This window comes from Mesoplodon bidens (assembly GCF_964165515.1).
Source record: "Mesoplodon bidens genome assembly, chromosome: 6".
NCBI classification, from domain to species: domain Eukaryota; kingdom Metazoa; phylum Chordata; class Mammalia; order Artiodactyla; family Ziphiidae; genus Mesoplodon; species Mesoplodon bidens.
The window spans coordinates 113,590,683-113,618,681 of NC_138162.1; the positions used below are offsets into that span (position 1 = coordinate 113,590,683).

At 39.2% G+C, this 27,999-nt stretch overlaps 1 protein-coding gene and 1 long non-coding RNA gene across 2 annotated transcripts in view; one reads left to right on the forward strand and one right to left on the reverse strand.

Moving 5' to 3' along the window:
• Positions 1 to 27,999, reverse strand: part of LOC308618887 — an 85,956-nt gene that overhangs the window by 56,527 nt on the left and 1,430 nt on the right. The window contains exons 2-3 of the long non-coding RNA XR_014016097.1: positions 25,892 to 25,956; positions 384 to 487 (exon numbers count right to left, since the gene is read on the reverse strand). This is a non-coding gene — a long non-coding RNA (uncharacterized lncRNA). The remainder of the gene's footprint in view (positions 1 to 383; positions 488 to 25,891; positions 25,957 to 27,999) is intronic.
• Positions 485 to 27,782, forward strand: SCRG1 (stimulator of chondrogenesis 1). The gene is made up of 3 exons (XM_081237207.1): positions 485 to 4,307; positions 23,458 to 23,713; positions 26,074 to 27,782. Exons 2-3 carry the CDS (start codon positions 23,472 to 23,474, stop codon positions 26,126 to 26,128), a joined length of 297 nt encoding a protein of 98 aa, XP_081093333.1. The 5' UTR covers positions 485 to 4,307; positions 23,458 to 23,471; the 3' UTR covers positions 26,129 to 27,782.

The window sequence follows — 27,999 nt, forward strand, 5'->3', positions numbered from 1 at the left end:
AGGGCTTCACTGGAGGCTCCTTGGTGGAGTAAGTTTTCCTAAGTGTCACTGCAAAGGCAGAAAGCTAACTAAGTTTGGGTAATAGAGGTTACCTTCTTCAACCCAGTTGCAAAAACCATTCTCAGCACAAATGTTCCAGGTTCAGAGGAAATCCTAAGGGAAACTTTAAATAGTTTTAATCAAAAAGAATATCCTTGTACTGAGTTCAAAAATAATTAAGTTAATAAAACAGGTTAACTGTTTCTTTTTAACGGATGGAAGATTTTAAAGACATTCTAACAGGCGATTGTGTCTGTAGCTCATTATTATTGCAACAAACATACTGTGAATTAGTTTTCCATTAGCGTCATTATTTTGAAACTCCTTTTGTTAAGGATACTCACATAAAACAGGTCCTCCTTCTCTCCTGGGAGGAGCCTGCGAAGGTTGAAACCGGCTGCTGCTTCTCTCCACACCCTACCCTCAGCAACTCCAGCAGGATTTAAGTCTGAAGGCAACAGGAGAAAGGGGTCAATTAGGGAACAGAGAAGCAGCAGATTCTAAATCAGGGCACATGCATGAGCTCTCAGGTGGAAATCAGGGGAAGAGTTTATGTGTGTTCTCATTTTTTTCACAAGCTTAAGATGTCCAATGTGTACAATTATTTATACCTAAGACATCTCCTGAGACTTCTTCTGATTGGAAGGATTTTGTTGTTGTTATCATCTGTTTGCTTGTTTTTTAGGAAATACTAATCAGCTCTCTTTTCAAATTTAATGCCCATACTTTTAACATAGTTGCTTAAGTTCTATATCATGAATTGGCTCTGTCATTAATTTAGGGGCTTACCCACCTCACATGAGAAGTTTACTCTGGGAAGCTCCAGAGCTTGTCTCAAAGAGACAGATGGTCTCCAGAGCAACATAAACCAGGGCTCAACAAGAGGTCTCAGTAACAGGCCATAAGGAAAAAACAAAATAAGACAAAATGCCTTAAGTTTCCGTATACAAGAAAACAAATACTGGTTTCAGATTTTTAAAAATTTGAGCCCCAAATTAAAAGTCTCAAGGGCGGGACTTCCCTGGTGGTCCAGTGGTTAAGACTCTGCGTTCCCAATGCAGGGGGCCTGGGCTCGATCCCTGGTCAGGGAACTAGTTCCACGCATGCCGCAACTAAAGATCCCACATGCTGCAACTAAAAGACCCCCACATGCCACAACTAAAGATCCCACATGCCGCAACTGAAAGATCCCGCATGCCGCAACAAAGATCCCGCATGCCGCAACTACGACCCAGCGCAGTCAAATAAATAAATAAATATTGCAATATTAGGAAAAACAAAGTCTCAAGGGCAACCTCTCTAATTACAGGCCTTGGTTTGCAACTCAGCTGCTTCCCAAATGGGCAACTCTGTGCCATGGACATCAGGTTGAATAGTTACAGACGTTTCTAGTTTAACAGTGTTCAATAATTCTCCCTAGAAATGATGGGAGTCCAGCCAGTGATAAGTAAATGTTTGAGACATAACAAAGGACTAGAAAGCCCAGATGCAAATGTGCTTTTGAGGGGAAATCTTTCCTGAGTGACTAGGAACATGATCCAGAGGCAATGGAAAGTAACACCCTGAAGCAGGCCTGCAAGAAACAATGCCAGGCCTACTGTATGGATTTGGATATTGCTGACTATAAAAGGGAACCAACTATTTTGAACAACTATGGATTAAATACAAGGAAACAAAATGAGCAATGTAATCAGGGAAATAAAGAAGCGTTAGATGAACAGGGAAATAAGAGGAAGAGGAAAGTCAGTATGTGTTGGCACTGCACTTCTGGGCTAGGTCAGCACTGGGTAACCGAGATGGACAGCTCTTCAGATAGACTGAGGCCTGAACAGTTTCCACTTTCTTCCTCATACTCACTTATTTCTACACATTTAAGTCGTACAAATAAATTAACCATCTCTGTGGCATCAGCTCTCTGTAGTAAGCATCACAGGGAACGTAGTTATAAATATGCCAAGGGAATGTGCAGTCAACTGCACACACGACTCGCATCTGTTTCTTGGATCCCATGCCACTTGTCCCAGCCTCAGTGAAGTGGAGCTTGGAGATTCGAGCTCTCTCAGGCTGCTGACCAAGTCTGGTTTTGCAGGTCTTCACTTGGCTGTGTGCTCCTCCATCCCGGGGTGTGTACACATGGCTTCCCTAGAACAGCTGTCAGCAGGTCCTTCCACTCACCTCCCTTCTGGAAACGCCTTCCTTTGACTTCCACACCAACCCTCCGAATTCTTCTATCACTCCCATTCTCTGCTCATCCCTTAATGCCAGTGGCCCCTGTGATTCTGACCTCAGCCCAGTCCTCTTCTCACTCGGAGTCCATTCCTGGCACGTGGGGAAGCGCGTGGGCACTAGACCCAGAACCTGCAGGCTGCAGGCTGCGTGTGTGTGATCCTGGGCAGGTTCCCTGACATCTCTGACGTGTCCCCTCTTATAAAGTGGGGCCAATACACGGACTGACTTCATGGGGTCATAAGGAAGAGCGAATGAGTTCAGACGTGTGAATTGCCTGGCACCCAGAGCACAGGCTCAGCTTCTTTAACTGGGACAGCCATGGCTTCAACTATCATTTAGTTGAATAACTCGATCACTTACTTAGTTGATGGTTAGTTGACTAGCAGATAAACTCTGATTTTCTAGCTCATATTTCTTTTCTGAGCTCCAAGTCCATTTAGCCAACCGCCTACTAAACATCCCCAGTTACACCCAGGGCTCCTTCAATGAATTCCACGTTCACAGACTAACCATCCTCCTCTCCCCACTCCTGCTCCACCCAAAACTGCTCTTCTTTTTTATTCTTTTTCCAAGATGAGTAACGTCATCATCCATCCAAAGGTCCAAACCTTCTAAAGTTAACAGAATCTCCCCTTTTCTCAACTACCTGTACCCTAAACATAAAAATCCAACTGCGGAGACTTCCCTGACGGTCCAGTGGTTAAGACTCTGTGCTTCCAATACAGGGGGCATAGGTTCAATCCCTGGTCAGGGAACAAAGATCCCACGTGCTCCAGGGCGCAGACAGAAAAAAAAAAAAAAGAAAAGAAAATCCAACTGGTCAGTACATCTCCTCAGTTTTGCTTCCTGACCATCCTCTCTTCTGGGTCGCCCTCCTCCTGCCTCTAGACTCTTCCCTCCCACACAGTCCTCCTTTGACACTGCAGTCAGCGGGTTCATCCTCTCTAATGGTTTTCATCATCTTTCCGCTGACCTTCAGGAAAATTCCGCAGTTTTTAGCACAGCATGTGTGGTACTTCATCAACTTGCCTCTTTCTCTTCCTCTGTTTTATCTCCTCCCACCCCCACCCCCGTTCCAGCCGCAGGAAACCACTGTAATCCCCGAAGTCATCACCTCTCCTTCACCGCCATGCCCTCGTTAATACAACTAGGATTACCTCTGGCTCTCCATCTAGATAATCTTGCTCTGTTATAATCTTTCTAACTCCTGGGACTCTGCTCCAGATGGAATTAAAACAACAGCTAAAGGATAGTTAACAGATGCTACAACTCCAGTTCAGTTTGCTCAAAACAGAGTGAAATTCCTTTCTTGCCTCTATTTCTGAGGCAGAGAACAGGTTTCTTTCTTAGTCGTTTTATTTTTTTGCTTTCCAGTGACGGATAATGACTCTGCGTGAGGCGCTGGTGAGATGGGATAGACCTTCTACCAAAATGTCAAAATAAGAGATCTAGATGGTGAGGAAAACTTGGTGAAAACTCACAAAGAAACTGTGAAAGGGGAGGAGGTGCAAAGCCAGCCGCTTTCCTGAATCACAGTAGCCGTTCTTCCTGCCCCCTCTCTCCCTCTCCTCTGCTTTCTCTGTCCTTATCTCTCTGCTCTCTTTGTCCTTATCTGTCTGTCGCTCTCTCTCTCTGTCTCTCTCTCTCTCTCTCACACACACACACACACACACACACACACTTCTCTTAAGGGAAGAAGAGCTCTGTGTTCTCTTTAAATCTCTCAGGTCCTACATTTTATTGCTCTAACAGTCCGCCTCCCTGAGGTTCCTGTCCAGACCAGCTATTTCCTTCGGTAGAGAAGCTGCTGGTTCACTCTTGCCTGGTTTGGAAGCGTCTGGGGGGCAGGTCTCACAGCCCTGTCTCCCGCCGCCCCTCCTCTCCCCGGTCCTGGCGGGTGGGCGACAAGGCAGACAAAGGTCCGTTTGTAACCTTCCAGCACCTCCTCTCTTCTCCTTTTGCCCAAACTCACCCAGTGAGTTGGAGCATTTCAGAAGATTCCTCTGTCAAGAAGACCAAAGGAAAGGAGAAGAAAAAGGGTATGGACTTTTTTTCCTTAACAATCATTTTATGTCTTTGATTCTACTGCAAACTACTGCTATAGACTAGAGCAGAAGTGTATTTGTGTCTTGAGTCAGAAGAGAAGGACAGAGAGGCAGGGAGAGTCTCTGAGGAGGTGATGTGTGCACTTTGAGAAAGATGATACTTTCCTAGGTTAGAGGAAAAGGATCAGATGAAAGGAGAATAGAAAATGTACATTCCTTAACGGGAAAGGCATTTAATTGGGGACTTAAAAGGAGGCAGCTCCCTCACTGCTGCTCCTTGTTAAAGCCCCCGTCTGCCCTGAATCTGGCTCCACCATTCCACCGCTCAGGACTACACCAGGGTGATGAAGTACACAAGTTCCTTTTCAATGCAGTAGCTGTTATCTCTGTATTCCTACTTTATGTAAAGTTTAATGGCAATGTCTAAGAAAGTGAATGTCTTCTGCTTTTAAAAATCCTGATTCCTTCTAGAAAAATGGTATCGATGACCTTAATTGCCAAGCAGAAATAGACATAGGTGTAGAGGACAAATGTATGGATACCAAGGGGGAAAGGGGTGGGGTGGGAGGAGTTGGGAGACTGGGATTGACACATATACAACTATTGATACTATGTATAAAATAGACAGCTGATGGGAATATACTGCATAGCACAGGGAACTCTACTTAATGCACTGTAATGTCCTAAATGGGAGGGAAACCCATAAGGGAGGGGATATATATATATGTAATGCTGATTCATTTTGCTGTGCAGTAGAAGCTAATACAACATTGTAAAGCAACTATACTTCAATAAAACATTTTTTAAATCCTGATTCCTAAAAAGAAACTGGTATAAATGTGTGAGACAAAGAGGGAATTCACGAAATTCATCCTTGGTGTCCCCACCGTGGAACACAACACAGTGTCTGTACTGCTGTGATACAGGGAACTCTTTTTCCCTTTGGGGCTTATAAAAATTCCTCTTTAAAATTCCTTGACTTAGCTACATAGACTGTGTAAAACTCTCCCAAACGCTGGTCCTTTTATCCAGTGATGATGATTTCTCACGGCCAGGGAAATAGTTAAAATGATGTAAGCCTGCATATTCAAATCATTCTCTGAGGTGCCTGAAAGCAGACCACCTTCAGGGAGGACGTGGACTTTGTTTTTCCACTGATGAGGTCTCCTGGGTTCTGGGGCTGATCGTGTCTATTTTAAAGATGTTTGGAAGGCTTATCCACCTTCTACTACTACTTCTTTTCCTTTTACCTACGCTTTGAGAAGTTTCACTCCAGCCCTCAGTCATTCTAATACAAAACTCTTCTGGTGCAGAGAGTGGGAATTTTAAAAATAACAGTTATTTTCATCCACTAGGAAAGATGAATGGAAAAACACCACGACTGGACGGCAGTTTTAATCTCTTCCAACTATAATTTTGATATTTTAAATATCAAGTTCTGAGCTGGAATTTTCATTTGTTTGTGCAGCCTTTGCTTCCTTCTGGCTGTTATGAAAGGAATACGAAAATGGGCTGCCCTTTCTGTCTAACTCATCAACTCTGTTTCATCCCACTGCTCTTAACACCAGTTTCCAGAACTGGCATGAGCTGTCTGCATGAGCACTGCTGCATAAAGACCTCAACGCTCTCACGACATAGCTCTGTTTGGGCCATTAAATGCGATGCTTTTTCTTTTTAAGTCTCCACTTAACTCCAACCATTCAAAAGCCTGCGGTGCCAAACACCCTCACACAACCAAACTTTGCAGTGCCCTACCCATGTGATGGGGACAATGATGTGCTGCTTAATTGGAAACATCTTGTTCATAGTTCTGTATCCTCTACAGTGATCTTTAAAAATAATGCCACTATTGGGATATGAATGGTATCTTACAACATTAGCTAATTACATAAAATTGAATCCAAAAAAACCCATTGGTAACTATCTAAAGATCTCTAGTTATTCCTTCAGATATTCAGTTTTTAGCCTTGTTTTCTCTTGTAATTTGGATGTACTTCAGGAGGAATTTTAAATGCATGTACTTCAACAGAAAGAGGGGGAAAAAATAGAGCAATTTGCTTTGAATTGGTCAAAGTCATTTCACTCTTGTTGGCACTTGAAAAATATATGGTCTTGATGGATTGCCAAGGATGAAGGTCGGTGTCTTTTAATGAAAAAACAAACCAATGTATCATGGTAACATACTGGTTCAGGCATTTCCCCACTTGCCAAATAATAGTTAAAGCTATTTATCTGCACTGAAGTAAAGGAAGAAGAGAAGACTTCAGTTCAGTTCAAACATGTAATTTAAAAATAAAGTGTTAAAAAAAATAAAAAAAAAACTACCAGGGAGGGCTTGCCAGGTGTGGAACTTTCCATCCCAGTACGTGACTGAGGTGGACAAGAGACATCATTCTGTGCTCTGACCTGGACACAGCCAGGAAAGGCGCATGGTGTGGCAACATACCCACTTACTTCTCCAGCCAGTTACTTGTTCCTTCCTTCAGCAAATGCTTTCTGAATGCTTCCTGTGAGCCCAGCCTGGAAGCAGGCCCCAGAGAGATGCAGGAGGAGGGGAAGGTACCCTGCTTGCCTTCCTGGTGCTGGCATCTCTTCCTCCAGTCCCCGTACATGGGCTGGCCCTGGTCTCCATCCCTCCCCTCTTCTCTTCCCACTCTGCACTCACTACCCTGCGGTCCCACAGCTATAAATACTATCGATAAATATCCCGATGACTCTCGAATTCGTACTTCTGGCCCTGACTTCCAGACTCACATTCAACTGCCTACTCAGAATCTTCATTTCATGTCTGATAGGCATCTCAGATTAACTTGTCCAAATTCTTTCTTGTTTGTTTGTTTAAATTTGTATTGGAGTATAGGTGCTTTACAATGTTGTGTTAGTTTCTACTGTACAGCAAAGTGAATCAGCTATACATATACATACATCCACTCTTTTTTGGATTTCCTTCCCATTTAGGTCACCACAGAGTACTGAGTAGAGCTCCCTGTGCTATACAGTAGGTTCTCATTAGTTATCTGCTTTATACATATTATCAACACAAATCAGCCAAGAATGTTAAGGCCAAAAGGAAAAAAGTAAAATATATATGCATATATATATATATTTATTTTATTTCGTACCTGTGTGAGATGATATATGTACACTAAACTTATTGTGATAATAACTTCATGATGTATATAAATCAAATCATTATGCTATATACCTTAAACTTCTACCGTGCTATTTGTCAATCATATCTCAATAAAACTGGAAGGAAAAAAAATTAACTTGTCCAAAAGTTTACCCTTAGATCCGCCCCCACTAGATCGACTCCTTGCAATTCATCCTCAGCTCATGTCAGTAAATGTCAGTACCATTCAGGTCAGAAACCTAAGAGTCATCCTGGATTCCTTCCCTCACCTCATTCTTCAATCAACTTCAACTTCTTTCTCCGACATACCTCTCCCCCGCCAGCTCCCCCAAACATAAATGTTAGAGTTTCCCACTGTCCCTGGCCATCTCAATTTCTCCTTCTTAACACCCTCGCCAATGCACATCAAAAAGAAGCACACAAAATGTTAACAACAGCCCTCTCCACGTTGACACCCCAGTTGAATTTTATTCTATCTGTGCTTTTCTGTATTTTCCATGTTTAAACTATTACTTTTTTTAAGAAAAATTGATATTTTTCTAAAAAAAAAAATCCAACTAGGATTGATTACAGCTCTCATTAGAACCATCCGATGGAAAGAAAGCATAAGACATTAATAGTCATGAAGTGAGCTTAAGAACAAACTACACTTAAATGCAGGAAATATCAGAAAGGTAACACGAGGCCAAATTGTCTAAACGCATGACTTTGTCCAAAGGCCACAAGGAATAGACAAAATTAAGATAGATTACCAAAAATAAGATCATGATTACATAGTAAAAAAAAAACTCTGAAGATCAAAGCGCTAAAAGATAAGAAATATGCCAAAGACCTAAAATAACAGAAAACATCTATCTCATTAGGGCAAAAAGATTAAAAAGAGCTTACAGCTCCCTTCCCAACTCCTCCCCATACACCCCACCTTCTGATAGAGAGGAATCTGGTGAAAGGGGTTAGAGAAAAGCCAGGTGAGGTTTGTTGTTAAATCTTTTCATAAAGGTACACATACAAAGAAACATATTTTTAAGTCAGGTATGAGCTAGTAGGCCAGAATAAATGCTAGTTTTGACAAAAAGCAAGCAAACAAACAAAAGAAATTGGGAAGTACATTTTAAAGTCAAACTAGAAAAAATTAAATACAATTAAATTAAAACAGTAGTTCCTGATGACATGCAAATTTAAGGATTTGGTAGCTCACTAACCTCTTTCAGGCATAAATAGTTCCCTGCAACTAGATATTGAGTTTAGTAATCTGAGAAACTCCTCCTTCCCTGGCTGTAAGCATCTAAAGATTAGGATATACTATTTATTCTTTCACTAACGTGCCAGGCACTGTTTAGCGTACTTGGATACATATCAGACAAAATCTTTCCTTCCTGGAGCTTACATTCAAGTTTGGGGAGACACAATAAGAATATTTTATAATAACTTAGAGGTTTATAAATGCCATGGAAAACTAGAGCAAGTAAGGCAGATTGAGAATCTGAAAGAGGAGATAGAATTTTATTTTTTTAATTTAAAAAATTTTTTAATTGAAGTATAGTTGATTTACAATGTTGTGTTAGTTTCTGGTGTACAACACATATATATATTCTTTTTCAGTCTTTTCCATTATAGGTTATTATAAGATATTGAATATAATTTTTCTGTGCTATATGGTAATTCTTTGTTGTTCATCTATTTTATATATTGTAGTATATATCTGTTAATTCCAAACTCCTAATTTGTCCCTCCCCCCGACCTTTCCCCTTTGAAAATCATAAGTTTGCTTTCTGTGTCTGTTTCTGTTTTGTAAATAAGTTCATTTGTATCATTTTTTTAGATTCCACATATAAGTGATATCCTATGATATTTGGCTTTCTCTGTCTGACTTACCTCACTTAGTATGATAATCCCTAGGTCTATCCATGTTGCTGCAAACAGCTTTATTTCATTCTTTTTTATGGCTGAGTAATATTCCATTGTATATCTGTGCCACACCTTCTTTATCCATTCCTCTGTCGATGGACACTTAGGTTGCTCCCATGTCTTGGCTGTTGTGAACAGTGCTGCAGTGAACATAGGGGTGCAGGTAAGGGGAGACAGAATTTTAAATAGGACAGTGGGGTAGGTGTTATTGAGGAGCAAAGGCTTGAAGAAGGTGAGGTAGTTAGATATGCAGATATTTGGAGGAAGAGCTTCCCAAGCAGAGGAAATAACCAGTGCAAAGGCCCTGAGGCAAGAAAGCATCTGGCATTTTTGAGGAACAGCTGGAACAGAACAAACAAGGGGAAGAGTAGATGATTTCAGAGAGGTGATAGGGAGCCAGATTGCATATGGAGGTCACTGCAATGACTTTAGCTTTGACTCAAAGAAAGTGGAGTTGTCGGAAGAGGATGGGTTTAGTTATTGATATTTTCCTGAATTCCTTTGGTATTCCTGGCACTCTGGACAGTGCCTGGCATAAATGAAACACTAAGAAACATTTGTTAAGTGAAACTAAGTAAAAGCAGCTTGCTCCTGTTCTCCTCTCTCTCATGTGATTGCTAAATAGCTTGATCAGTGACCTGCACATGAGCACTATTCTCTCACTTCCCCACCTTCCCAGCAATGGCTGCTCTTCTCCTGAAAATCCTTGCTGGGTTGATGCTGGTCTGTGCAGAGGAAGTACAAGAAGATTTGGGCCTGAAGATTAGAGAGCGACTCGGGGCTACATTTCAGCAGCCTATTTCATGGAGGACAAAGTTCACAAGCACCACTGTAAAAGCAGGAAGGGCAGCCTAAACAAATGGCTCCTGTGCAACCAGACTGGGTCTTATCTGTTGAATTCTGGGACAAATAGCTACTTGCCCTAAGAGATGCACATCAGAGGAACCATAGTTCAATCTGGGGAAGGGAGAGTAGAAGAAGGGAGAAAAGTAATTCTGAGAATTCGGCTTGTGTTAAAATCAACAGAGTACCACACAGCTCATTTTCAGAATCTGTAAGACTTGGGTATCTGTCCTTCATATTCCTCCCCAAATAGCTACAAATAGTGAGAGTGATATAGAAAGCTTTACTTCTGCCCAAGATGCAGTAAAAGGAACCAGATCTGCCCACTCCCTTGAAATAACAACAAAAAACAGCCAAAATATATGAAACAATTTTTGTCAAAACACTGGATTTCAACCAAGGAAGAACACTGATTCTTGGGAGATGGGAAGCAAGTGAGGTGAGCCCTACAGTTTCCCCCAGTCTACTGCCTTGAGGGAACCCAGATAGAGTCCAGCCAACTCCCTGAGTTGTAGAAATGGGGCTGAGAGTCAGGGAGACCAAGGCAGCTGGAGACCACAGAACAGAGTGCCTGAGAGAAGAGAGATACACAGAGACAGAACCCTGCAGTCTGAAGAGGGCCCCACTCAAGTATTTGGCAGAAAATTGATTAGTGTATGCAAATGAGGGAACTATGGAAGGGGGGAGGGGAGGAGGAACATCTGAATGGATTAGAGAACAGAGTGCTTGGTACTCAAAAGGCCAGGAATACTCACAGAGAAGGAATGGCCTCAGTAGTGAGGAATAATTAGCCCTAGACTGAGAACAGATCTGCAACCGCCTAACAGATCATAAAAGCAAGACTTGCAAGGATCAAACTGCTTCCGACTAACTTAGTTGCATCCGAAAACAAAGCACAAGAATACTTATAAGAATATAAAAATACCCAGCATCCAATAAGGCAAAATTATAAATTTCTGACATCCAATCAAAGATTACCAGGAATACAAAGAAGCAGGAAAACATAACTCATAATTAGAATAATCAGTCAATCGAGACCAACACAGAACTGATACATGTTAGAATTAAAAAGCAACATTAAAACAGATATATCCTTAAGGTGCTGAAAGAAAAAAACTGCCAACCTATCATACTATAACCTGTTATACTATAACCTTTGTTCAAAAACAAAGGTGAAATAAAGACATTTTCAGACATACAAAAGCTGAAAGAATTCATCACCAGCCAACCTACATGATAAGAATATTAAAGGATATCCTTCAGTTATAGGGAAAATGATATCAAATGGAAATATGAATTTACACAAAGGAACAAAAAGCACTGGAAATAGAAACTGCATGGATAAACGTGTAATATTTTTTCTTGTTATTTAAATCCCTAAAGTTTAACTGACTGTTTAAACAAAATAATATACTTGGGGTTTATAGCATATACATTAAAAAATGTATAACAATAATAGCATAAAGGATGTGAGGAGAGAAATGTTAATATATTCTTGTAAAGTTCTTATACTAATATCATTTGAAGAAAGACAATGATAAGTAAAAATAGATAATATAAACCCTAAATCAATCATCAAAATAGCACAATGAAGAATTACAGCTTATCAGCCAACAGAAGAAGTGAAATTGTAAAAGAATTTCAGTTAATCCAAAAGAGCACATAAAGAGGGAAAAAGAAACAAAGAACAGATGGACCAAATAGAGAACAAATTATGACAGATTTAAATCTAACCATGTCAATAATCACATTAAATGTGAATGGTCTAAACACTCCCCTTAAAAGGCAGAGGTAGTCAGTTTAGATAAAAAAGCAAGACCAACCTATAGACTGCCTGTCTATAAGAAACACATTTGAAATATAAAGCCACAAAAAGTAAAAATAAAAGCATGGAAAAATATGTTCAGAGGTCAGAAGATCCAATATTATTAAGATGCTAATACTCTCCAAATTTATCTATAGATTTAATGCAATCTCAACCAAAGTTCCAGCAGGCGTTTTCTGTAGAAATTGACAAGCTGATAACAAAATTCATAATAGACTGAAAAAAACCTAGAATTGCCAAAACAACTTTGTAAAAGAAGAACAAAGGTTCGAGGATAATTCTAACCAATTCCAAGAATTACTATAAAGCATCAGTAATCAAAACTGTAGTATTGGCATAAAAATAAACAAATATATCAATGGAAAAGAACAGAGTCCAGAAACAGGCCCACACCTATATTAAAAAGTGATATTTGACAAAGATGCAAAGGCAATTCAGTGGAGAAACAACAGTCTTCTCAACTTATAGTGCTAAAACTATTGGACAACCATAGTTGAAAAAACAACCTAAAAAAGAATTTCAATCCATATGCACTATATACAAAAAACAAAAAAAACTAATATGGACCACAAAACTAAATGTGAAACATAAAACTACAAAACTTTAGAAGAAAACATAGAAGAAACACTTTGTGACCTTGGGTAAGGCAATAATTTCTCAGCTATGACACCAAAAGCACATTCCATTAAAAAAATTGAGAAATTAGACTTCATTAATTTTAAGAACTTTTGCTTCTTTTAAAATCACTGTCAAGAAAGTGAAAAGGAAAGCCATGCATGAAGAGTAGATGTTTGCAAAACCTATTTATTAGGGCTTGGTCTCACCAAGCCCTAATAAATAATATATCTATTAGATATTATTATATCTAATAAAGAACTTGTGTCCGGAATATATAAAGAGCCCTCACAACTCAAGAACACAAGCCCAATTTTTTAAAATGGGAAAAGATTTGAACAGACAGTTCACCAAAGAAGATACACAGATGAACATAAGCATATGAAAGGAGCTCAATACCATTAATCATTAAGGAAATACAACATAAAACGACCATGAGACAGCTATCAGAATGGCAAAAAATAAAAAAGACTGACCATACCAAGTGTTGGAGAGGACGTGGACAAACTGGACTGCTGGTGGAAATTTTAAATAGTAAAACCACTTTGGAAAAACAATTTAGCAATTCCTTAAAATGTAAAACATACACCTACTAGCTATTCTGCTCCTACGTGAATACTGAGAAAAATCTCCACAAGGTTCTGGCAGGTGATGGGAAAGGAACCCTCTCGAAATATGTCAGAGCGTTCTGTTCTTCTTAAGAAGACCTGCCCTTGGGAGAAACTAGTAAACCAGAGCCTAGTCAGCTGGAGTATTATCAGAGCCCGAATGATCTGGGGGAAGGGAAATACCCAACTCCATCCCACCTAGCCATCCTGTCCCACCTAAGGGGAGAGGAAAGAACTGAGACACATTTGTGAAGTTCGCAGCCCGGAAGCACAATCTCACTAAGAGACCAAGCCCTAATTACAGGACCATGGAACGCTTCCTCTCCCTTCATATCTCACCACCACATTACCAAAGGCCTAGTTACAGCAGTTCCTTTTACCTGGTACATAGTACCTGGCTATCAAGAAAAATTTACAGGGGCTTCCCTGGTGGCGCAGTGGTTGAGAGTCCCCCTGCCGATGCAGGGGACACGGGTTCGTGCCCCGGTCTGAGAAGATCCCACATGCCACAGAGCGGCTGGGCCCGTGAGCCATGGCCGCTGAGCCTGCGCATCCAGAGCCTGTGCTCTGCAACAGGAGAGGCCACAACAGTGAGAGGCCCGCGTACCGCAAAAAAAAAAAAAAAAAAGAAAAATTGACAAGTCATACCAAAGACAAACAGATAAAGCAAGCACGAGAACCAGACATGGAAGTGATGTTGGAATTACGAGACCAGGAACTTAAAACAACTGTGATTAAAGATGATGGACTGGAGTGGGGGGGATGCCCAGTGCCACTTAAAATGCATACCATTACCAACAAGGTAGAACAAACTTACAAGCATTTTCCTGATACTAGACGGGGATTAGAAAGGGATATCCTATTTAAATGTATGTAGCACGCAAAATATTAAATGTAAGTTAATCATACTACACCTATTAGAGTAAAGTTTTAAAATGCTTAAAAAAACCCTATGATTAATATGTTAAGGGGTCTAATGGATAAAGTGGACAGCATGAAAGAACAGATGGGCAATGCCAGCAGAAAGATGGAAATCCTAAGAAAGAACCAAAAATAAATGGTAGAGATAAAAAGAACACTGTAACAGAAATGAAGAATGCCTTTGGTGGGCTTATTAGTAGACTGGACACAGCTGAGGAAAGAATCTGAGCTTGAGGATTGGTCAATAGAATCCTTGAAAACTGAAAGTCTAAGAGAACAAACATTGGGGAAAAAAAACAGAAACAGAACCTCCAAGGGCTGTGGGACGACTACAGAGGTGTAACACATGCATAACAAGAACACCAGAAGGAGAAGAAAGAGAGGAAGAAACAGAAAAAAATACTTGAAACAATAATGACTGATAATTTACTTAATGTCAGAAACCAAACCACAGATGCAGGAAATTCAGAGAACATCAAGTAGACCGTATGTCAAAAATCTACACATGGGCAGATAATTTTCAAACTACAGAAAAAGAAAGATAAAGAAAAGGTCCTTAGAAGATGCCAGAGGGGGGAAAATCACCTTACCTACAGAAGAACAAAGAAAAGAATTACATCCAACTTCTAGAAAGCGTGCAAACAAGAAGAGAGTGGAGTGAAATAAAGTGTTGAAAAAAAAATTACCAACCTAGAATTCTGCACTCTGCAAAATTATCCTTCAAAAGTAAAGGAGAAATACTTTCTCAGACAAACAAAAATTGAGAGAATTCATAGCCAGTAAACCAGCCATATGAAAAATGTTAAAAGTTCTTTCAAGAGAAGGAAAATAATATAGGTTAGGAACTTGGATCTACATAAAGTAAAAGCACTGAGTTAGAATAAGAGAAGGTAAAATAATCTTTTCTTCTTATTATTCTTAACTGATCTAAGAGGTAGCGGTTTGTTCAAAATAATAGCAACAATGTATTCAACTATCTATGTTATGTATGTATATAAAGATATATATATGTATAGATATATATGCTTATGAATGGCAGCAATGATATAAGGAATGAGAGGAAGGAATCAGAATTATTTTATTATAAGGTACTCACATTACTGTACTGTGAAGTGTTATAATATTATTTGAAAGCAGAGTTGGGTTAGTTATAAATAATACTGCAAACACTATGGCAACCACTGAAAAAGTAAAAAAGAAAAAGTATAACTAATACGTTAAGAAAGGGGAGAAGGGCTTCCCTGGTGGCGCAGTGGTTGAGAGTCTGCCTGCCGATGCAGGGGACACGGGTTCGTGCCCCGGTCTGGGAAGATCCCACATGCCGCGGAGCGGCTGGGTCCGTGAGCCATGGCCGCATCTGGAGTCTGTGCTCCGCAACGGGAGAGGCCACAGCAGTGAGAGGCCCACGTAGGACAGAAAAAAAAAAAAAAAAAGAAAGGGGAGAAAATGGAATCATAGGCAATGCTCAATTGAAACCAGAAAAGGAGTCAGAAAGAGAGTGGAAGAGAAAAACAGGAACAATAGCAATGGGGACTTCTGGGGAAGATGGCAGAAGAGTAAGACGCGGAGATCACCTTCCTCCCCACAGATACACCAGAAATATAGCTACATGTGGAACAACTCCTACAGAACACCTACTGAACACTGGCAGAAGACCTCAGACCTCCCAAAAGGCAAGAAACTCCCCCATGTACCTGGGAAGGGCAAAGCGGAGAGATTCCGCACAGAGGATCGGTGCCGACCAGCCCGAGAGGCTTGTCTGCTCGCCCACCAGGGCGGGCGGCGCTGGAAGCTGAGGCTCGGGCTTCGGTCAGAGCGCAGGGAGAGGACTGGCGGCGAGAACTCAGCCTGAAGGGGGCTAATGCGCCACAGCTAGCCGGGAGGGAGTCCGGGAAAACTCTGGAGCTGCCGAAGAGGCAAGAGACTATTTCTTCCCTCTTGGTTTCCTGGTGCGCGAGGAGAGGGGATTAAGAGCGCTGCTTAAAGGAGCCCCACAGACGGGCGCGAGCTGCGGCTGAAAGCACGGAGCCCAGTGACGGGCGTGGGACGCTGGGGCTGCTGCTGCCGCCGCCAAGAGGGCTGTGTGCGAGCGCAGGTCACTGTCCACGCCACCCTTCCGGGAGCCTGTACAGCCCGTCACTGCCGGGGTCCCGGGATCCAGAGACAACTTCCCCGGGAGAACGCACGGCGCGCCTCGGGCTAATGCAACGTCACGCCGGCCTCTGCCGCTGCAGGCTCGCCCCGCACTCTGTGCCCCTCCCTCCCCACCCACCCCGGCCTGAGTGAGCCAGAGTCCCCGAAGCGGCTGCTCCTTTAACTCGTCCTGTCTGAGCGAAGAACAGATGCCCTCCGGCGACCTACACGCAGAGGCGGGGCCAAATCCAAAGCTGAGACCCGGGAGCTGTGGGAACAAAGAAGACAAAGGGAAACCTCTCCCAGCAGCCTCAGAAGCAGCGGATTAAAGCTCCACAATCAACTTGATGTACCCTGCATCTGTGGAATACATGAACAGACAACGAATCATCCCGAATTGAGGAGCCAGGAGTCAGTGCTGTGCCTCTGAGGTGGGAGAGCCAACTTCAGGACACTGGTCCACAAGAGACCTCCCAGCTCCACATAATATCAAACGGCGAAAATCTTCCAGAGATCTCCATCTCAACACCAGCACCCAGCTTCACTCAACCACCAGCAAGCTACAGTGCTGGACTCCCTATGCCAAACAACTAGCAAGACAGGAACACAACGCCGCCCATTAGCAGAGAGGCTGCCTAAACTCATAAAAAGTCCGTAGACACCCCAAAACACACCACCAGACGTGGACCTGCCCACCAGAAAGACAAGATCCAGCCTCATCCACCAGAACACAGGCACTAGTCCCCTCCACCAGGAAGCCTACACAACCCACTAAACCAACCTTAGCCACTGGGGACAGACACCAAAAACAACGGGAACTACGAACCTGCAGCCTGCAAAAAGGAGACCCCAAACACAGTAACATAAGCAAAATGAGAAGACAGAAAAGCACACAGCAGGAGAAGGAGCAAGACAAAAACCCACCAGACCTAACAAATGAAGAGGAAATAGGCAGTCTACCTGAAAAAGAATTCAGAATAATGATAGTAAAGATGATCCAAGATTCTATTTCCAAGATCCAAAATCTTGGAAATAGAATAGACAAAATGCAAGAAACAGTTAACAAGGACCTAGAAGAACTAAAGATGAATCAAGCATCAATTAAAAACACAATAAATGAAATGAAAAATACTCTAGATGGGATCAATAGCAGAATAACTGAGGCAGAAGAACGGATAAATGACCTGGAAGATAAAATAGTGGAAATAACTGATGCAGAGCAAAATAAAGAAAAAAGAATGAAAAGAACAGAGGACAGTCTCAGAGACCTCTGGGACAACATTAAACGCACCAACATTCGAATTATAGGGGTTCCAGAAGAGAAAGAGAAAAAGGGACTGAGAAAATATTTGAAGAGATTATAGTTGAAAACTTCCCTAATATGGGAAAGGAAATAGTTAATCAAGTCCAGGAGGCACAGAGAGTTCCATACAGAATAAATCCAAGGAGAAATACGCCAAGACACATATTAATCAAACTGTCAAAAATTAAACACAAAGAAATCATATTAAAAGCAGCAAGGAACAATAGCAATAAACAGAAAACAATAATAAGCATAGTAGATCCTAATCTAACTATATCAATGTCAATGTTGAATGTCAGTGATGTAAATGCACCAATTACAAGACAGAGGTTGTCAGAATGGATCAAAAAGCATGACCCAACTATATGTTGTCTCACTTTAAATATAAATACACATATAGATCAAATGTAAATGGATGGAGAAAAATACATCATGCTAACAATAACTGAAAGAAAGCAGGAGGAGCTATATTAATTTCAGACAGTGCAAACATCAAAGAAAAGTTATCAGGGATAAGGAAGGGTATTACATAATGATAAAGGGGTCAATTCTCCAAGAATACATAACAATTCTTTTTTTTTTTTTTTTTTTTGCAGTACGCGGGCCTCTCACTGCTGTGGCCTCTCCCGTTGAGGAGCACAGGCTCCAGATGCGCAGGCTCAGCGACCATGGCTCACGGGCCTAGCCGCTCTGCGGCATGTGGGATCCTCCCAGACCGGGGCATGAACCCGTGTCCCCTGCATCGTCAGGCGGACTCTCAACCACTGCACCACCAGGGAAGCCCCATAACAATTCTTAATGGATGCTTGCCTAACAACAGTGTATCAGGTTACATGAGCTAAAAACCAATACAACTGCAAGGAAAAGTAGATGAATCCACTATCATAGTTGGAGGTTTCAACACCTTTCCCTCAGAAATAGAGAGATCCAGCAGACAGAAAATCAGAAAGGACACAGTTGGACTCAACAACACCACCAATCAACTTGATATAATAGATATCTGTAGATCACTTCACCCAACAACAGTAGAATACACGTCTTTCTCAAGCTCACATGCAACATTCACCTAGATAGACAACATTCTGGGCCATAAAACACATCTTACTTAATTTAAAAGAAGTCACACAAGGTCTGCTCTCAGACCACAGTGGAATTAAACTAGAAATCAATAACAGAAAGATAACTGGAAAATAGAAAAACATGTAGAGATTAAACACATTTCTAAATAACACATGGGTCAAAGAAGAAATCTTGAGAAATTTTAAAATATTTTGCATTTAATGAAAATAAAAACACAACTTACCAAATTTGCAGGATGCAGCAAAAGCAGTGCATAGAGGGAAATTTATGAAGGCAATGAATGCATATATTAGAAGAGAGATCTAAAATCAATCATCTAAGTTTCTACCTTAGGAAACTAGAAAAAGAGGAAATTAAATTTGCTCCAAAGTAAGCAGAAGAAAAGAAATAGTATGAATTAGAACAGAAATCAATAAAATTGAAAACAGGAAATCAACACAGAAAATCAATGAAACCATAAGATGGTTCTTTGAAAAGATCTATAAAACTAATAAGCCTCTAGCCAGGCTAACTAAGAAAAAAAAAAAGGAGAGGACACAAAATTACTAATATCTGAAATGAAAGAGGGGACATCACTACAGATCATATGGAAAGTTAAAGGATAATAAAGGAAAAGCCCACAAATTTGATAACCTAGATGAAATGAACCAATTCCTTGAAAGACACAATTTACCAAAATTCACACAAGAAGAAATAGATGATGTGAGTAGATCTGTATCTACTAAAGAAATTGAATCAGTAATTAATAACCTCCCAAAACAGAAATCATCAGGCCCAGATGGGTTCCCTGGTGAATTCTATCAAACATTTAGGGAACAAAGTATATCAAATCTCTACAATCTCTTTCAAAGGGTAGAAGCATAGGGAATACTTCCTAACTCATTCTATGAGGCCAGCATTACCCTAATACCCAAACCAGCCAAAGACATCACAAGAAAAGAAAACTACAGACCAATATCTCTCATGAACATAGATGCAAAAATCCTCAACAAATTATTAGCAAATTGAATCCAAACAAGTATAAAAAGAATGATACACCAAAATCAAGTGGGATTTATCCCAGGTATGCAAGGCTGGTTCAACATTTGAAAGTCAATTAATGTAATCCATCACACTGACAGACTAAAAAAGAAAAATCACATGATCATATCAATAGACGTGGGAGAAGCATTTGATAAAAGTTAAACTCAAGCATGATAAAAACTCTCAGTAAACTAAAAATAGAGGGGAATGTTCTCAACTTGATAAAGACTGTCTAAAGAAACCTTCAGGTAACATTATACTTAATGGTGAGAAACTTGAAGCTTTCCCGCTAACATCAGGTACAAGGTAAGGATGTTGACTCTCACAACTCCTTTTCAACATCATACTGGAAGTCCTTGCTAATACAATAAGGGAAGAAAAGGAAATAAAAAGTATACAGAGTGGGAAGGAAGACATAATACTGTCTTTATTTGCAGATGACAGGTTGTCTATGTAGAAAATACAAAAGACTCAACAAAAAACTACTGGAACTAAATCATAGCAAAGTTGTAGGGTAGAAGGTTAATATATAAAAGTCAACTGCTTTCCTATCTGCTAAAAATGAGTAAGTGGAGTTTGAAATTAAAAACACAGTATCATTTACATTAGCACCCTCCCAAAATGAAATACTTAGATATAAATCTAACAAAATATATACAACGAGATCTATATGAGGAAAAACTACAAAACTGTTGAACATAACCAAAGAACTAAATAAGTGGAAAGATATTCCATATTCCATGTTCATGGAGATAGGAAGACTCAATATTGTCAAGATGTCAGTTCTTCTCAACTTGATGTACAGATTCAATACAATCCCAATAAAAATCCCAGAAAGTTATTTTGTGGACATTGATAAACTGATTCTAAAGTTTATATGGAAAGGCAAAAGACCCAGAATAGCCGACACAATACTGAAAGAAAAGAACAAAGTTGGAGGACTGACACTACCTGACTTTAAGACTAACAGTAAAGCTACAGTAATGTGATACTGGTGAAAGAATAGACAAACACAATGTGGTACTGGTGAAAGAATAGACAAATAGGTCAGTGGAACAGAACAGAGAGCTCAGAAATAGAATTCTATAAACATAGTTAACTGATCTTTGACAAAAGAGCAAAAGCAATACAATGTGAAAGACAGTCTCTTCAACAAATGGTGCTGGAACAACCAGACATCCACATGCCCCAATATGAATATAAACACAGGCATTACACCCTTCACAAGAAATTAACTCAAAATGGGTCATAGACCTAAAAGTAAAGTACAAAACTCTAAAACTCCTATAAGATAACATAGGATAAAATCTACATGACCTTGGGTTTGGTGATGCCTTTTCAGACACAATACCAAAGACATGATATATGAAAAAATAATTAATAAGCTGGACTTCATTAAAATTAAAAACACCTGCTCTTTGAAAGAAACTATTAAGAGAATTAGAAGATAAGCCACAGACTTGGAGAAAATATGTGCAAAAGGCACATCTGCTGAAGGACTGTTATCCAAACTGTAAAAAGAACACTTAAAATTCAACAATAAGAAAACAAACAACCTGACTTTAAAAATGGGCCAAAGACTTTAACAGACACTTCACCAAAGAAGATATACAGTTGGCAAATAAGCATATGGAAAGACGCTCCATATCATATGTCATCAGGAAATGCAAATTATAACAATGAGAGACCACTATACACCTAGTAGAATGGCCAAAATCCACAACACTGACAACACCAAAAGTTGGTGAGAATATGGCGTATTCATTGCTGGTGGGAATGCAAAATAATCCAACCACTTTGGAAGACAGTTTGATGGTTTCTTACAAAACTAAACATAATCTTAGCATATAATCCAGCAATCATGCTCCTTTGTATTTATCCACGGAGGTTAAAAACATGTCCGCATAAAAACCTGCATGAGGATGTTTATAGCAGCTTTATTCATAATTGCCCAAACTTGGAAGCCACCAAGATGTCCTTCGGTAGGTGAATGGATAAATAAACTGTGGTACATCCAGACAATGGAATATTATCCAGTGCTAAAAAAGAAAGATAGCTCTCTCAAGCCATGGAAAGACATGGAGGAACTTTAAAAGCATATTACTAAATGAAAGAAGCCAATATGAAAAGCTGACATACTGTGTGAGTCCATCTATAGGACGTTATGGAAAAGGTGAAACTATGAAGACAATAAGAAGGACCAGTGGTTGCTGTGGGGCTGGGGGTTGGTGGGGAGAGATGAATAGGCAGGGCACAGAGGACTTCTAGGGCAGTGAAAATACCATGTGTGATATCTAAATGATGGGTATAAGCCATAACACATGTGTCCAACCCATAGAATGTACAACACAAGGCATGAAACCGAAGGCCAACTATGGACTTAGGGTGATTCGGATGTGTCAGTGCAGGGTCATCCTTGGTAAAATGTACCATGTGGTGATGGATGTTGATAACATGGGAGACTGTGCATGTGTGGGGCAGAGGGTACATGGGAATCTGCAGCTTCCTTTCCATTTTATTGTAAGCCACACTGCTGTAAAATAACTAAGTTTTTTTTTGAACCCATTATCTTACCTAAAATAACTGACCTTTGAGGTGCATCTAATCACTGAAAACTTCATAGTAAAATTTCCTTTCAACGATACTGTTTTTCTTTCATCGTACAATATACATATCTGTCTTCCTCCCTTTTTAATACTCCAGAGGCAGGAAAGACACTTCAGCACCTGCCAACAAGATGAAATCTGAATGGCTGTGGAGTCTGATTCTGGTTCCTCCAACTATTTTGCTAGTTTTCCTTTACTACAAGAGCCTCCATTTTCTTCATGTTTAATATGGAAGCCAGAAAAACCTGATTCAATAGATAATGCATATTCCATAGTTGTACGCAGATACGATACTTCAAGTGTTATCTCCTGAAAGAGGAATTAGACTTGTGGTATGACCCCAAGAGTTCAAACTAGAACTGGTGGGTGGAAGCCACAGAAAAATATTTTCCAGTAAGGGAAACGTTAGAACTGTATCAGTGGAATATATGGATTTAGTCAACAATGAGTTTCCCATCACGGTAGGTGTTCAAGAACAGGGTAAATGCCTCTTATGGGGAATTCAAGTCTGTTTTCAACTGAGGCTAAGATGTAACCCATGTGGGAGAAGAGTTCACAATTACTAAAAATATGCAACAAAAATGGGTCCCCAAAATAATTCTGAAACTTTTAAAAACTTAACTATAAATATATCTATAGAATATAATCTGTCAATGTCAGGATAACTGGGCTTTTTGTTTCTGTCAGGATTGGACCCAGATTCTTGGACAATGTTGTTAGGATATGCAAGGTCAAGAATCACTGTACACAATGATGCTATTTGTTCCAGAAATTTACTTGAGTTTTATCACCTTAAAAAGCAGTTTTTCTCCACTGAATATACTGAAAAAAATGACTTTGGGTCCTTAAAAACACAGATTCTGGCTCTTCCCACTATCTCCCTTCCCCCTCCCTCACATAACTCTCATTCAATATTTCTTTGTGGAGCTCAGGCATGTCATTTTTAACAAATATTCTAAGTGATTTTTATTGTAGGTGGTCATAAAACTAAACTTTGAGAGACATTCAAAGAGAGTAGAAAAAATCAACGCCCACTCTTTCAAGAGCTTATGAGAATGCTGCAGGACTTTATGTTCAGATGAATTCCATCTTTAAACCAAACAAACATACAAACACTGACACATTTTGGTGTTTCTTCTATCTCAGGGCCAAAAGCCAAAATGAAATTTATAGTACTTGCTGTCACCGTTGGACTAACTTTGCTGCTAGGAGTCCAAGCCATGCCTGCAAATCGCCTCTCTTGCTACAGAAAGATACTGAAAGATCACAACTGTCACAATCTTCCAGAAGGAGTAGCTGACCTGACAAAGATTGATGTAAACGTCCAGGATCACTTCTGGGATGGGAAGGGATGTGAGATGATCTGTTACTGCAACTTCAGTGAATTGCTCTGCTGCCCAAAGTAAGGAAATGCAATCACAAAACATATTGCTGTGAAGTGTATGTACAACAACTCTTTAAGACACCTTCATAATGAGTGTGCTAAAATTAATCACCCTTTTCAGTAAAACCCTGTTCAAATCTCAGCTATTTTTTAGGATCATCACCATTATGTATCAAAATGAATGTTTCCATTTAAGAGACAGAGTTTGGCAGATTTTAGTAAAACTAAATGGGATACAGGAAATTAATAACACTCCAATCTATTAAATTCTAAATTTCCTATCTGATTTTTAACCACACACAAAAAAATCTTCTGGTAGCTGAAGTCACCTTCAAGGCTGACACCTTAAACTAATTTGAAAACTAATAAAAGGCTTTAGATAAAAGATCCCAGTGAACAGATCAAGTAACTGGATGGAAAAGTTTGGTAATGGTGAAAGAAAAACTTTCTAGCTCTATGTATGAGTTAACCAGAAATTAACTGAATAGAGATTGTCCACTGACTTGGAAAGTAGATGTATTTTAAGTATAATACAAAGGTAGATAAATAAATAAATATTTATAGCTCTTGATTTTAAAATAATCTTCTCCTGGTTATTGAGGAAGCTCAAATACTATGATCTTGACTACTTCATATTGAAATCAGCTTTTTCAAATTACTTTCAACATATCATCATATTTTTCATTTTTCTAAGAAATCTGTCTGTGAGCTAGAAAGGGCAGATATAACCATCGTATCAAAGATAGGTCTAGAGAGGTAAAATGACCACCATCCCACATAACTAGCTAATATCAGCCCTGAGACTAGAACACAGGTCTTCTAATTTGGCCTGGGTATTTTTTCTACCAAGCCAGTTGGTTCTTAAGTATGGTTCCCAGAACAGCAGCTTTAACATTACCTGAGTTCTTGTTAAAAATGTAGTTCATCCCTGGGCCCCAGACCAAACCAACTGAATCAGAAACAATGGAGAGAAAGCACAGCAATTATGGCTTAAACCCTCCAAGTGATTCTGATGCATAATAAAATTTGAGAATCACTTGATTAAACAATGATATAAAGAACTCAAGTTAACTGATTCCATAAAATGATTTAACTTTTCCTATATAAATGAAACACCATCTAATATTAAAATATCATGTTTACTTTTTTGTAAGACTTGAAACTAATTTATTGAAATATACTTACTTTATGATGTAATTTTGTGATTATCCATTGTTAATAGATGAGCTAGAAGTATGGATATATGAAAATAATTTCTAACTGAGTTTGGGTTACAGTTTTCCCAGTAGCAACAAATATCTAAGTATATATATATATTTTTTGCCTATAAACACAAATTTTATTTTGCCATTCTATTTTTTCAGTTGCATTGAATATAATTAAATACAGCACTGTGTAAGTTTAAGGTGTACAGCACAATGAGTTGACATACATATACAGCTGACCCTTGAACAACACACGTTTGAATTGCATGGGTCCACTTATCCGCAAATTTCTTTCACTAAACATAATACACACCACAGTACTATCCCATCTACGGTTGGTTGAATCCTTGGATGTTGAACCAGAGATAAGGAGGACTGACTGTAAGTTATGCACGGATTTTCCACTGCACAGAGGCTCAGCACCCTTTACCGCTGCATTGTTCAAGGGTCAACTGTATTGTGAAATGATTACCATAATAAGTTTAGTTAACACGAATCACCTCATATAGTTACAAATTTTTTTTCCTTGTGATAACCTGTAGGATCTATTCTCTTAGCAACTTTCAAATATATCATACAACAGTGTTAGCTACAGTCATCATGTGGTACATTGCATGCTAAGCGTATTTCTAATGAGCCATAATCATAATACTACCTTGCACGTATACACAGTTTTATATTATACCGTGCATTTTTATTATACATCACCTTATGTGATCTTTCCAACAAGAGTGGATAGAGTTGAGTAGCTCAAACTTTCACCTTTCCCTACAAAACCTAGAAATTTACTTATTAACTTCCCAACAAATTTTTAATCTTCTGTTTCTTAGCTGTAGATTTAAACTTCATGGCCTATCCCCACCCATATCAGAGAAATGAATATTTTGGTATGTTTGTAAGGTTTTGAAATCACCCAATCTTTCCTTTTCTTTATAGACAAATGACAGCATAATGTCCATGGCAGATGGGGGAAAGTAGAAGAATTGATTACCTTCTTGGTCTTTGCTGCTCTTGTGGCAAAAGTCCTCCCACTCACTCTCTTTGTACTTTATTCACCTAAAAAGAATAGTCATATCTGAAATCCTGGAAATCACCGTCCATTTCTTGCTCAGAAAAGTCTAACATACATCTTAACTTTCAGCTGGATTTAATTCGTGTTCTGCTCTCTTTCAGAGATGTCTTCTTTGGACCAAAGATCTCTTTCGTGATTCCTTGCAACAATCACTGAGAATCATCCTGTATTCCAGACAACACCATTCTTAATTCCCCACAAACCACACTATAACAGTGTAGCTGTATTTCTGGTTTCTATGCAGTGCAATAAAGCACAGATTCTATAAATTCTTACTTGCCTAAGTAAACTTGTGTTAAATTAGCAGTAATAAAAATTCCATTTAATTATTCTTTGTGGAAATTGTTTAAAATTTTTGACTAGAAAATTTTCATCTACAAGGTGTTCACTGTGCTCAGTAAAAGAATTCTGTCCCTCAGAGGAAGAGTCACAACCCTGGCTCAAAGATGGAGAATACTTTCAGTTCTTGACAGTTCTGTTCTTGACAGATCATGTATACTTAATGAAAAGAACCAGAGATAAATTGAGGTTCTTGGAAGGGAAACTAGAAGTTTTCTAGTAAGAGGGGGAAAAGAGAGCCAATATTTGAGTATACATTATGTATGCCAAGTACTTTAAGCACATTTGCATTTTGCTCTCTTAAAAAACCACAAAACCATCAAGATAAGTATTCTTAAACCCACTTTTCAGATGCTAACTCAAGTTTAAGGTATTTGTTAAAAATCAAGACAGACTTTGAAGAGAGCTCCAGTTCCAAAACACTCACATAGCTGTATACTTAAAACTATGCTACATACCCCTGACATGTCCATTTTTCTTGGGAATAACAAAACACGTTAAAAGAAACATGTAATGGATGAGAATTTAAAGTCACATGAATTTTAAAGGTAAATAAAACGGATGCCTTCAAAGATATTTTCTGGGTGTTAGAGGCAGTTTTGGACTATGCTCCACACCTTTGGAGGTGTGCACTGACGAGCAGCCAGCAGAATTAATTTCAGAAAGTCCTTCATGCTATAAAAATTTATTAGATACTCGCTAAGTGCCAGCTGTTATTAAGATTTGGGGATGTAGTAATGAATAAGATGGACTTCTCCTCTTGAAACTTGTATTCTAACAAAACTGTAATCATTACAAATATTTATAAATGTGAAGCCTGCTGCTACAAAGGAGAAGTGTAGGGTGCTATACAAAGTACTGCTGTGGGGAAATGTTTGAGAAGCACCACATGTGTAGTAAATCTAGGAGATAACCATTTTGAGTTATAGTGACATTGTTTCACTGAAATACATCCTTGGAGGTCCCTGATCTGTTTCTCAAGACCACACCCAGAACAGTTTCAGTGTTCAATAGGTGTTACTGGGCTAAACAAAACAATTTTGAGGTAATCAGAATTCAGTTCCTCTTAAAAGCTGCAAAAACATAAGTCAGAACATGTTTTCAAATAGTATGACTTCTACAAAAATGCATGAAGAAGTGGAATTGTTTTAAAAAAACTCAAATATATTGTTTTATCAACACAGTACATGATTTGATTGAGATTTCTTTTCCTTCACTGAATTGACAGGTATTAAAGTCAAACTAACACAATAACAGAAGTCTTATATCGTTTCTGGAACAGTGCATTGAATAGGTAAATAAAGAAAATCATCAGTACATTTTCTACTTGGTATAGACTCTCTTTGAGGGAGGAAAAAAACAAGGCAATTCAACAATGGCTTTTTACTAAATATTCCCTTATTACTGCACTCAAAACATGATGAGAAAAATAGTATTTGGAAAAAAGCTAAATATTTAATAAATGGAATTTTATAGATTATTATGACTATTCTTCATATTCTCTCCTTTCTGGAAATAACTTGTAATATCAAATTGCATTACATTCTTTTAGAAATGAATGCATTATAGAAGCACACACTCTTTTTTATGTAAATTACCAAATAAATGTAAAACGTGAATGTTCACACAACGTACCTTATACAACTTTTTCTGACTTGGTCAATATGTTTTACCAAGTAAATGTAAAA

Coding starts and splice junctions, on each gene's coding strand:
- SCRG1 (XM_081237207.1), top strand. CDS start 23,472: ATGAAATTTATAGTACTTGCTGTCACCGTTGGACTAACTTTGCTGCTA. Junction 23,714..26,073: donor GAATTGCTCTGCTGCCCAAA/GTAAGGAAATGC, acceptor GCTCTCTTTCAG/AGATGTCTTCTTTGGACCAA.